This window comes from Ischnura elegans, chromosome 8, assembly GCF_921293095.1.
Source record: "Ischnura elegans chromosome 8, ioIscEleg1.1, whole genome shotgun sequence".
NCBI classification, from domain to species: Eukaryota; Metazoa; Arthropoda; class Insecta; order Odonata; family Coenagrionidae; genus Ischnura; species Ischnura elegans.
The window spans coordinates 3266130-3279701 of record NC_060253.1 but is presented as its reverse complement, the minus strand read 5'-3'; the positions used below and the strand labels follow the sequence as shown (position 1 = coordinate 3279701).

Here is a 13572-nt window from a genome sequence, read left to right as displayed (position 1 = left end):
TCGTCGTCAGGCCATCATGTCTCAAGATTTGGCCTATAAGTTTGTTTCGTCTTCTTATTAAGGTTTTCATGAGGCTTCTCTTCTCTCCTACTCTTCTCATGACCTCTTCATCACTTACTCTATCTATCCATATGATTCTCATCATTCCTCTGAAGCTCTGCTTTTCGAAGGCCCCGTATCTCTCGCCGGCTGTCTTTGTCCATGCCTCACTTCCTTCGGTGGAATGCTCTCTTCGCTTGGGATATTCTGCAGATGATTTCTTTCCTGCTTATTCCATTGCTAATTATTCTGCTTCCTAAATAACAGAACTCACACACCTCTTCCTCTTTCAGTTTACAGTGGGAACACTTAATATTTTCAAACTTATTTTGGCATCCCAAAAACCAAGCCAAGCCATCAGTGCAAGTGAATTTGTTTCCGGCGATAGGAAATTAAGGATACTGAAATGTTACAATTAGGTTTGTTCTATTGCTGAGCTTTTCAACGGAATAGATTCGAAATTGTAAGCGGGGTCATCGATGCGAGCGTGGAAACTACGAGATTACGAGCCGTGTAGTATAGATTATGCTAGCTGAAGAGAGCTCACCCTATCTGAAGTTCTGTCAAGAAATGGCTTACAACTCACGACATCACACTACTGTTGGTGTCAAAATGATGTGCCGCTGTACTTTGCAAATTTATATCTTGACTTCAGTGCATACCATTGCAATGAGTAATGCGTCATTTTAAAGAAAATTTTATTCTCAGTTCTGATTTATTTTTTAAATGAAAAATTCAAAAATCAAAATACTCGAGTGCAGTAATTGAATCCGCGCACCGTAAAATTAGCCGTTTTGTCAATTTCATGAACTTTGTAACTCAACCTAGGGAAAAATACTTCGTCTACAACATTCATCTTCCACAGTTAGCTGCAAACATTAATTAAAAATAATAAAATGGTTTTTGCGTATTTTTGGAACGCATATTTTGTTATAAAATAACTAAAATGTTTAAAAATTATCTAGCTTTACAGTTTACCCCAAAAGAAAAAATAAAATTAATAGAAACACTTCTCAATTAATTTGAACATTTTATATGATCCGAAAATACATGATTTTAATGTATTATAGAATATATATGGGCATTAAAAAATACGCCGTAGCGAACGAATGCTGCGTTGCCATGTCTTGCGCACGAAACTTTTCTTCCCGGTAACCGGCGCTGTAGGGGCTTTCTCTAACTCGTTAACGTTTTGTTGTTAACGGGTTGTTAACGAAAGTCCTCTCTTGCAACGACACCCTCTTATCGAAAGTGTATTTCTGTATCTCACCTTAACGACAGCTCGTCGTTGCAAAACAAGACCACGGCTCGTCGATAGCAAACAATACACCGTCGGCGCCTGCGAGTGAGGCTAGAATTTTCAACCAATCACATGCCTAGATTTATTCGTTCGGTAGCATTAAGAAGCAGTGCCTAACTACGGTAACTAATAAACGATAAATAGTCACCATAAATAAACAAGAAGCTGCTAAAGAACGCACCGGTCGATTTGGAAAAGAATAATAAATGATGGAGAAAACTGATGAGTATCATTTTAGTAGTGGATTCATTTACTGTTTTTATAATGTGTCGTAATATATTTCCATGAAGAAAAAAATAAAAATAAGGGGGAAATTAGTGTAAGTAAGCGTGTATATTCAAGTATTCAACAGTCGTCGATGGAAGAATATCGGCAACTTTTGGTGCATTATGTATCGTAATTTTCAAGTATAATTATCTTGAAGAGGACTTTGTCTGCTACTTACTCGTTCACCTACGCCTATAATAATTTTACTCTCGTGGTTATAGTAGTGACAAAATTATTTTTATTAGTATTATAACGATGTAAATTTCGGAGTGCATCTTCAGCCACGGCTTGTTTACATCGTTTGCCTTATTTCCGCTATAAGTCCACAACTTCCACAGTGGTAGTTATTCAATTAGAAAAACTTATTGACGCTTTCATCATATTTTGGGATGTTTGAAATCAATTCGTTGATAAAAAAATACCGAGATTACGCGGATGTCATGGAAGGAATCATCGCGAGTGTTGTGATTGTGAACTCGTGTCACAAACTTAACGTTTTTTAGTGTCAATTTCTTGAATAAAGATTACGGAAGTGTTAATGTTGTTGGTGTTGTTGTTACTTATAATTATATTCTACGCAAAGCGAAGATAAACACAATAAAGTAAACATAGAAAAAAATGCGCATTTAAGGAAGTAATATAATATTTTCATAGTCACTCACCATGTTGAGGCATCGAATTACTGATTAAACTCACACAAAAGCAAAACGTAGCATAGGTTAATCGTTGGTAGCCACAATTAGGCATAGAAAATCACTGCAATCAGCAACTGCAAATGATATTAAAATAAGTGTATGCATGTACCCATCAAAACACAGGCATATTATTCGTTGGGACTTAGTTTAACAGCATTGCAAAAGTTAAAAGTGACGACTAATGAGTTCTGAGTAAAAGAGGGAAACCGTTATTTTTTTCGCGAACGGTGGCTTTAGCCAGCCAAAAAAGGTATCAAAGATCTGTCAGTGTTAGGGCCATATCGGGGGTTATTCAAACGGTTGTTCCGAATTAAAAGTCCTTCGAAAATTAGGATTCTGAGTATTCCTAAGTCGTTCTCTCTGCACTAGATGCTTGATTATATTTGCTCTATCCTCAAGAGTGATTAGCTTCCTACCTAAAAAGTGAAGTCCCATCAATCGAGCCGAAAGAAACTACCGACTAAAAATAATCTAAGCACCAAAATTGGAATGTGTAAATATTATTTTCACACCAATTTTTACAAGGTTAATAACTTTCTCAAATCTACTTCAAACAGCACGTTTACTCCCCCCAAAAACTAATGTCTCTGTTGCCACTATTTATACTAATTGATTACAGCAAAACGTTTTAAAGCTTTCCATCTCCTTCGCAAAAGTGTTCCTACAATTTTTCAAGTGAATATACCTTTATCGCTTTGTTGTAGCAGAATTAAAACTTTAAAACCGATACCGAAAAACATTATAGCGGGCGTCGATAAGCTTAAGACGTGCTCTCAAGCACCCGGATAAGGTATCGACAATTTTCGTTAGTGCTACCGAGAAAATATCGTTAAGCAAGCGTAGAGAAAACCAATTGTCGTTAGTTAAGATTTTCGATAAGCTAACGACGTAGCAACGTCGATAAGACTTGCTATCGAGTTAGAGAAAGCCCCTACTGGCCCGGCGCCGCCACATTTGGCAACATGGCATTAATAAAGTTATTAACATTCAAAAATATCAATATCTTTGTATCATAGAACTATTGCTTCATACAAATATAAATGGTTCAAAATGGTTAGTTTATGGCTGTATGATAAGTTAGATATGTTTTGTTCGTGTCATCCGTCCCCCAAATATTAGTTAGAACATTTTTCACATTAAAATATTTTTACAAAAAATTCTCTGAGCTGAGGGGGGGGTTTATTCCCTAAAACCCCCCTCGCTGCATCAATGCTTTGCTTTGCTATATTTATTCCGCTTTATCTTGCGCTTGATAACAAAAAAACTGTTGTATATCGGACAGGGGCGGATCCAGGATTTTTTTCTGGGAGGGGCACAAGCAAGGCCGTATCCAGGATTTTGTTCTGGGTGGGGCACAAGGATACCTCGTAATACAAAACGAACGCAATGATAATGGGACCGTATTAAAAATCTTGCATATTTTTTAGGGTCTGGGGGGGGGCACGTGCCCCCGTGCCCCCCCCCCCCCCTGGATCCGCCTATGATATCGGATGAAGCTTGACTAAAGAGATTAAACCCGAATGTGTAGGGCACACTGTGGTGCGTTTACGCATGCAACACGTTTACGCAGTCTATTTTTTCCTAACAGAGATACAATAACTGGCGCGCCCAAAGTCATTTCATACGTATACTACTTCCTAGGAGCTTTTACACGATTTTCAGCATCAGTCAAGCGTCGTTCTAGCGTTGCGTTAACTTTCCCCGTGAACGGGCCAAGTTTACGCAACAGATATCGACCTTAAAAATTTTTTTACAGTTAACAAAGCAAATAGGTAACACTGAATGCATCCAATTTTGAAATTATTGACTGTTTTATAAAACCACAATGTCCAACATTTCTTAAGTTAAAGCATAAAAATTATAAAATTTACTGAAAAAAATCACCCGCGTAAACGTGCTCCTATCCACATTATGTAGATTCAATAAAGAAAATGTCTTTCTGACAAGCAATTTTGATACTTATTTACGTAGTTTTATTGAATTTGTTTCCTTATTTTATTATAATAAGTCAAAATGATAAAAAACGGAACAGCCGCTCTTGATTTATAAATTGTTTAACTAAACTGTTCATTGATTGTTAGGCGATACAAAGTTTTCCGGGTCAGCTACTAATGCTTGTAATTCCATTTTCAAGCGTAATTAATTATCAATAAAAGATGTTTTAAACAATTAAAATTTTCCCATGGCAATAAACATCAAATAATTGCCATACACACGGTAGATGTATTCACATCATGCATACCGCCCCAAACAGCCTAGAGGTGGCTCACAGGGTGTTATACACATGTGCGTGTCTAAATTGTGCAGCCATGCGTGGCGTACCATCTGGTTTGATGTGTCGGAACACTGGACCGTTCTAGAGTCTATTACACGGTCGAGTAGGCTAGGTGTTTAGCGCGTAGAAACTCCGAGGAACGTGAGCCTTTTTTAAGTTAATAAAAGTAGAGCGGAGTGCAGGATGGGTGAATATGAAAAATAAAAAAATGCGTGCTGCAATGTGCGATCAAACGACAAGCACGCGTTTAAAACGCCGCCAGTACCGTTGAGAAAATAGAGACACAAAATCAGAAAAATTAGATATAAAATGCTCAGAGACACTTAAATTTCCAGAAAGGGTGACAAATCCGCGTATGAAAGAGCTTTATTGGTCGTGGTTTATATTTTAGATGCATTAAAAACAATGTAGGTGATATCCACCATCTAATTCTAAAAAATAGAAGCCAATTAAATAAAAGTAGTTGAAATTTAGTTATTAGTATTATATATTTTTTATTACTATGTCTAATATTTTTATGAACGCGTTGTTGTAGGAATATGGTGGTGATTGACAACCCCTTACCAAACCCCCTCAGGCGGCTCGCAGAGTATCACGAAGAAGACCTGTGGTAGAGTCATTGGCCTGTGCACAGACACGCTTTCCTCGACCTGGACAGTCCATTTTTGTGATCGGCTTCCCCGCGGGGGTTTAGCTCCGTATTCACCTACATTAAACTGGTATAACACCTTCAATAATAATAATCTTGGTATCTCAGCTTTACTTCTCTTTTATAGTCTTTTTCACCTGGATTCGTCTGATCCTTCCCCTTCGATGCAGATTTGGCTCTTGCGCAGTGCACTAGGGTATATCTATGTAAGGTAAAGTATTTATCTTTTTCTTACACCGAGATGTTTCAGTGGAGCCTCTCCAGCTGATCCATCTGGGGGCCGATTGTGTAACTATACGATCGAGCCTAAGATCCGGTTACCGTGGAGTTTAGATCAACTGCTCGAAAGCAATTGAAGGAGCGATTATGTAACTTTACGTTCGAATGTTTTCCGGCTCTCGATCGGAAGTGTCTCGTCGTCAACACATCACATGACGTCACGACGATCGCCAATCATTCGCAGGCGAGGTTTGCGATTTAATTTAAATGTTTATTACCATTTGATGGTTATGTTGATTGTCTTTTTTGTAAAAAGTTAATTAAGCATTCAAATTAATTTATAAATCGGAGTTTTATGTCGTTAGTGATGTGAATAAATGGAGGAATGACATACATAAATGCAGTTTGTGCGAATTGGTTTAGTATGGCACAAATATGAGCAAGTTGAAATTTCCTTCACCATGTCATATCGGTGCAATCACAATGAAATTATCCTTTTTGCATGTTTGATTTAAACGTGGCTGCACTATTTGCAAATTTGTATTCTCCATAGGGTTTCATTTAATTCGTAACATCGGGCGGTTATTGACAAGTAAAATATTGTATTTTATGTACTCAAGTATAGTTTGTTTTAAGCTCACAGTGACCACGTAAATTCAGTGGAATGGATTTATTTTTACGTACTCCAATAAATGTCTGTGGTGCGATGTGGTTTCCCCAGCAAAGTGCAATCTTCGAAGTGATGTTCGGGCGTGTGAGACGAGAGGAGAAATCAAAGATGACTTTGCTTTTTCTTTCAAGAAAGGGGTGAAAGGTTTGTGGTTAAGAGAATGTTTTTCATTGGAATATTAAGGTACTTAATAATTGCAGGAATTACGAGATATTTGTTTAACCTTTTCACCGAACGACTATTTATTTTGTAGATACTAATTTACATTCGTGGATTTTTATTCTTGTCAAATATTCGAAATTTAGCGGCTTTGCTCCTTTTTGAGGGCACAGAAAGGCAAATACGGGAGTCTATCAATATCGAACACCCGTGCGTACATTTGATCTTAATGAATTACTTTAATAAAAAATGATACAATTTATCATTTAGCAAAATGCAATAGTAACGAAATAGACACTAACCGAGACATTTTAAAACAATAAGCGATATCTGAGCAATAACTACTTATTACAAATATCAGTTACTGTCCGGCAGAAATGAAAGGAATATTGAATAGGATAAGAACGCTTTAAACAAAAAGTGAAATTCTTTCAATAATATAAGCCTAATTGACCAATTTTCTCTGAAACCAATATAGTTAAGTAAGTTTCGCCTTCCAAAACAAACACAGGCACTCTCAGCCTTACTGCACATGCGCACAAGAAAAAAATTCGCGAAACGTATACCAAATTCAAGCAAATCTGAGAAAATCGTAACTTTCGATAGCTTGTTGACAATCATCCATACGCAATCGCCCATACAGCTAACGTTCGAATACCTGTAGCTCAATTAAGAATGAACGGATCTCTAACGATCGAAAGGTAGCCAAGTCACACAATCGGCCCCCTGGTCTGTCAGAATGCCCTGCGGCCATCAGCCAGGCATAGTACTCATTTCCGAGGATAGAGACCGTTTGTTTTGTCGTGCGCAGAAGATCCTTCTCCACCTGAACAATTCCATTTTCACTCCCCATTGGGGTTACGACTCCCTCTTCATCCTCTTCACCGGAGACCTGCTGTCGCTCACTTCGCTTGCTTTCACTGCTCTTGCTTTGTCCAGTTCCAGTTGAGCACTCATCATATTCCTTTCACTTCCGTGGCTCATCGTAGGGTGGATGTCTTTTCCCGATTGCATTGGTGCCTGAATCCTTAGCGCACTTAGGAGCCACGACAATACGGACCCCAGAAACAGACACAAGAAGGTGGACCCTTGCGGTGTGACCCCTGGAAAATCCTAACGCCCATGAACCCCGGTGAAGTCACCGAGGCAATTCAGGAATACAGATACTTAGTTCGATTTCAAGGCATTCCCAGACAAATGGCAACATCAACAACTACGAATCGGGTTGACCCCTTTACCTGTCCGTATCTGTCTCCGGCGACAATCAGGAAGGTCTGCACGTTGTGGTCCCTGAGGTAGGCGTCCCGCTCACCTCCAAACCCGGGTTCCACCTCGTAGTCGCCCGCCAAGCATTCCAGAGTCTCCTTGGTTAGGTGCACTCGCCTGCCAATGAGCGCATTTCGCAACATTTCAGAGAAAACCCTGATACGGGATACTTTGGCCCCAGTGTCTTCCTCAAACCAAGGGATATTTTAAAAAATATGAAAAAATTATAGTGGCCTTCGGGGAAATTTAGAGCTCCATTAAACATAAATTACATCGAAGCAGTTCAAATATTTGGAAAGGACAAAGGTTTAAAAACATTAGGAAGAGAATTGCCCAAGCAAAGAAGGCGTTCATGAATACGAAAGAGCCGACGCGAGGATCTTTATGTAAGAGTTAAAAGGAACGCTTGGGAGAGTGTGAAGCGATCTAGGTAGCGGAAACTTGGACGCTGAGGAAAAAGGACGAGAAAAGACGGGAGGCGTTCCATATCTCGATGTGTAGGAGAATGGAGACGGTGAAGCGGACGGAGAGGAGGAGGAACAACAAAGTGCTGAACGTGGTGGCTGAGGAGAACCAACTGTGGAGTATATACGGATACGGACTTTGAGTTTCTCTTTCTTTTTTAAAATATTAGTTTTAACGAAAATTCACGTTATTCAAAGCATAATTTCATATTTACATGTAGGAGCTTTGAAATCGATATTCTGGCAATATTTATCTTATTCTATCATTCGATTTTACGTTTTTGTTTCCGTACATGCAAAACTAGATTTATAATCGGTGATATTCAAATAATAGGCCGTTTTCCAATTCGCAATTATTCCCCCTTCGTGCACTTTTCGATCGTTAACTTACGGATGTGACGACAGCTAGGGTGGATCCAATCGGCAAGGGCGCAAGGGAATGAAGGGTAAGCGAACAAGGGAACGCGGATGCTCCCATGCCCTCGTAGGAAGTGGGCGTGAAAACGGCGGCAATGAAAAAATCAGAAATCTTGAACTGGAGTTTTAAGTAATTTTGTGTTTATTATGTACAATGAGAGCGTCCAATCGGTGCCAGAAAAGTCAAAATGCTAAGCAGCGTAAATTACAAACGTAAACAAACCGACAATCTTAAATCAACCACCAGTTGTCTATAACACTACCCTGCGCTTCACATTTCGTTACTGTCAATACTTCGCATTATTTCCGTTCACACTTTATGGCGCCAGTAGTGCATTAGCAAGGGAGCAGGGTGCAAGGGAACGAGGGAATGAATGCGTGGATTGGAAAACGGCCTAAAAAATTTCTACAGTATATACGGAGGAGACAGAAGGTTTGGATGGAGCGAGTACTTAGTAGAGAAGTTGTACTGTAGAGTGCGACAGAGAGAAGAATTTTAGGTGAGCGGTTAATGAGGAGGAAGAGAATGGATAGGATGAAATGGTGAATTGAAGTGAACATTTTCAATTAGGGAGGGGTGATTCTCCAAACAATTCATGTCAACCATTCTCACCCCCTCAAAAGCATTCAATCTAATTAAACTCGAGACTACAGTAAGGATTTCAATTCAGCCAATTTTTAGTCATGTTCTATATGATTTCATTCATTTATTTATATACTTTCCCTGTTTTCCAAAATGCATCGTTATTTCTCTGAGTTAACACTATACCAATGCGCATGCGTGAATAAGTGCTGATAGAACGCAAAAGACTACACTTCTACTTAGCCATGAAACCATAGACATGAATTCTAGTATAATAGAGTAGTGAATTCGGTAACAATTTGAAGCAGGCGTTAGCCTAAAAGCCACCGACTGCATCATACCTACCGAATTCATTTAACATAACTTACATCGAAGTAGTTCAAATATTTGGAAAGGAAACTCCGGGATAACGGGCACAGGTTTAAAAACATTAGGAAGAGAATTCATACGGATTGAACCACTCACCCTGGCACTCCTCCGCTCTCCATGTGGTTGGCGAGCGTGACGTCGTTGGACCAGACGTCGAACTGCCACTTGCGCAGCCCGAGCACGCCGCAGTGCACGCGGCCGGAGTGCACGCCCACGCGCATGTTCACCTCCAGACCCATCACGTCACGCACGAGACTGCAAAGGAGGCATCGCACGTTCGCACATCGAGAGAGGAAATAATAGTGTCAAAAAGTGCCCTCAGGAGATTATTATCATTATTGTTATTATCCTTCAAAATTTTCTTCAGTTTTCACTGTGTTGTTTCAGTGTAAAGAGCATGGGTTCTCTCCAAGGTTACTCTTTACTGTTGAATTACGTTCAAAAATTTTCTCGTGATATGATATGTTGACATTATTGTGGCCTTTTGCAATATGATGTATGTATTTGGATGAAGGTTGAGTATTTTGAAACTGTTTTTTATATGTTTTGGAATGATACCGGTAGCTGAGATGACAATTGGAGCTATATAAACCTGTTCCATATTTCATATTCTTTTTATTTCTATTGCCAATTCTTGGTACTCTATTTTTCCGGCTATTGTCTCGATGTTATGCGGCAGTAGCACAGCAATATCAACTATGTAATAAGTTCTATATTTCTTGTCAATAGGCATTATATCTGGTCTATTATTAACTACAGTTTTATCTGTTTGGATAGGCAAATCGTAGTAAATTTTAAATGCGCTGTTTTCAAGCACTGTTTCGGGGTGTTATAGGAATTTATTATTATTATTCAAGTCATTACAGTCATCAATCATGTCATGGCAGCAATAGTGAACGGACGTGCTAGAGTGGCTCTATAGTTTTCCTGACACGTATGCCTTGTTTTTGGCATATCAATTACATTGGTAATACTACTAAGATCTGAGATTTCCTGTTGTTAACGACATGTGTCGACGTGACGTGATGAAAAAGTTTCCGGCCTTCTCCTAGTTTCTTTCACGTGTTTGATTCGTGTTACACATGAAGTGCAGTTCTAAGTGAGACGAAACCATTGTCGATGATGAGTATGTATGGATGTGTTTTGCTCATACACCACAACTGCTCCGGTATTAGAGAATCTACATACGGGTCAATGTCAACTAAGAAGAAGGAAATTTGGAGATGTGTGACCTGCCGTTGCAGTGAAAGAAACGGTACGAGGCATAACTCTTATTCAACGGCTGAGGAACAAATAGAGGTTAGGATAGAACTAGAGGACTATCAGATGCTGCCTTCGAGAGAGAAGATATCGAGCTAACAAAGAGCAGTCTTGCTTTCCTCAGCCAAGGGCACGGTGAATTTGTGAGTAGGTACTGTTAATGTATGCTGGGGCTGAGGTCAGTGTCAAGTCATCTGCGCTACATCCTTATCGTTTGCCAGGTTTCAGCTCCTTCCATGAATTGAGGGAGAAGCAAAGGGGTAGAGGAGTAATGTTCTTTCTCAGGGGAAGGTATATCCGCTACGGTGGTTGATTTGGAGTTCGATAAATATGAATCCTTAATCTTGAAAATAGATGATAATTCCGCCACTATTTTACTAATATTTATTAATATAGCACCACAGACAAACAAAAAAGATTTTCTCATTAGTCTAGAATCTTTTCTTCAAGGCGGACAAGACAAAAAAAATTTTGATTGGTGATCTTAACATTAATTTGAAATTAAAGAAAGATACTATGGTGGATATTTACAAAAATTTACTTGCAACCCATGGACTCACAACTTGCGTCACTGAAGGCACAAGAACAGAAGTAAAAAAAACACCCCTGGATAACCTAAATTTCAAAGGCTTCCAATCCAAAATTGATGGCTTCATAATAACAACAAAAATATCTTATCAATTTCCAGCTGGTGTTTTCATGCATACACATAAGGACATACCTGGTGGTAATGGTAATATACAATCCTAACGTCTTTGTAGCAGGAGAGTAAAGCAATTAATGAATAATATAAACTCGTCGACATTGCTTACACTTAATGATCCTCACTGCATCCATCAACAGCTAAGCGAAAATTTAAACCATGTTTATTCATTATCTAAAATGAGGAAGAGGAAAAATATTGGTAATAAAAAGTATAAATTTTCTTGGATAAATGATGTCATTTATTTAGAAATACAGAAAAGAGATACTTTATTTTAAAAAAATTTAAATCCAACCCGACAAACCAATTGCACAAAAACAACTATAGAATTCAAATAAATAAGGTGACATTCTTGATAAGGCGGTCAAAAATCTCTTACATTAACACAAATCTTACAAGAAGAAAAAATGACATCAGGAAAACCTGGAAATTAATTAATAACCTTAAGGAGGTCTTCAGGAAGACAGGCATTGCTTGCAAATAAAATAAAATCTTAAAGATAGTAATTTAAACTATGTCTTCGAGTTTTTGCATCACAATTCGCTACAGACATAAAAAAGATAAATCCTAATTGCTCAAAACCTAACGCTGGTACAATAAAAAATATCCCATCCACCTCCTTACTAATGCCTACAACCAGGGGCGCAGCGAAGAATTAAGGCTAGGGGGGGCTTTGGGCACAAATAATACTTAGAGGTATTACATACCCGCCAGGGTAAGCAGGAGTTGCGAGGGCCCTCCTCTAGAAAAATTTTAGGAATAATGGTTCAAAATGGCCAGTTTTACGGCTGATGTATATTTGATTAATCCTTACACTATTCTTTAAGTAATACTGATCCAAATAAGTAAAATGAATTAAACTTAAAAATTTCACTGAGCTCTGGGGGGGTTTTAACCCCCAAAACCCTCCCATCGCTGCGCCACTGCCTGCAGCAACTCCAGTCGATGTTCAAAATATTTTACGTCACTCAAAAAATGAATCTCCTGGACATGATAGCATGAGAATGATGGATCTTAGTTGTAAATACGAAATTATTGTGACAATATCCCACTGGATTAATCTAAATAAAAATCACGGCAAGTTACACCAAAATTTAAAGGTAGCTGCTGTTAGACCAATATGCAAACAAGGCAAGAAAAGTGATACGAGCAATTACCCTACCATTTCCATTCTTCCTTCCATGGATAAAATCATCGAAAGATATTTCGCTGAACGACTTATAAACCTTCTGGACAAATTTAACATTGTTACAAAACATCAAAATGGATATCAAAGAAAACAAAGTACAAAGATGCTTCTTGAGGATTTCAGCGAAGACGTTCACAAAAGTCTAAACCAAGAACCCTAGAAGAGGACAGTAATCTCCTATCTCGACACTGATATCAATGGCCGCGCAAGATATTCAAGTTCCAACTTTGGCCGCTATAGCGGCGCCAAGCGCAGGCGAGGCAGTTAGGAGACGTTACATTACGGAATCAAAGTTATTTCTCAATTTTGTTCACCAAATTACGGTGAAAAATGATGCGTTTTACTAATTTTTCTGATAGGATGCGTTAGATAATAGCCAGATCATATTTCATATAATAAGTATATGGTTCCGAAATAAAATTATACTTAAACAATGACTGCTCTGCTATGTGAGATAGATGCATCGCCATTGAAAAATTGTCATGTATTCAGTTCACTTTCTACGTAACTTCAATACATGCTGTGACTAGCAGAGTAAGGAATCTTCAACGAAAATACCTTACACTTTCTTACCGTCATTCCGCTAAAAAATACCTATGCGAGCATTCTTTCACGTACACAGACAGCATCGCCCATTGAAAATACAACACTCTCACCCTCACTGATGCCGATATCGGTGTGCATGGATTTTGTATCAAGCAATGCTATTTCTTTCACCGTATGTTACTAACCCGACACCTAAAGCGACTTAAAAATAGATTTTTTTAAATTATAAAACCACCTTGCATTCCAATGGAAGAAAGGGGAAAGTAAATAGAATGATTGCTCGAAATAAAAAGAAATTTAATGAATTATTGATCTTGAAACAGCGTACATTGCACTAGAACAGGGAAAAGTCTTCATACTTTCAGCTATATATCACAAATTTACCTAGATCCAGTCTATTCAGTAAGAGTTTTACCCTCGCAAAGGTGGTTGGAGTAACATGAAAATAACATCAAAAGGCAGACATTCACACTTCAATAGTCGCTTCTAAAACACTGAAATT

At 38.5% G+C, this 13572-nt stretch overlaps 1 protein-coding gene across 1 annotated transcript in view; it reads right to left on the bottom strand.

The window, feature by feature from the left end:
- The window catches only part of LOC124163709 (adenylate cyclase type 6-like), a 241491-nt gene that overhangs the window by 34933 nt on the left and 192986 nt on the right, over positions 1-13572 (bottom strand). The window contains exons 12-13 of the mRNA XM_046540776.1: positions 9469-9627; positions 7512-7656 (exon numbers count right to left, since the gene is read on the bottom strand). Of these exons, the coding sequence (XP_046396732.1) occupies positions 7512-7656; positions 9469-9627 (304 nt within the window). The remainder of the gene's footprint in view (positions 1-7511; positions 7657-9468; positions 9628-13572) is intronic.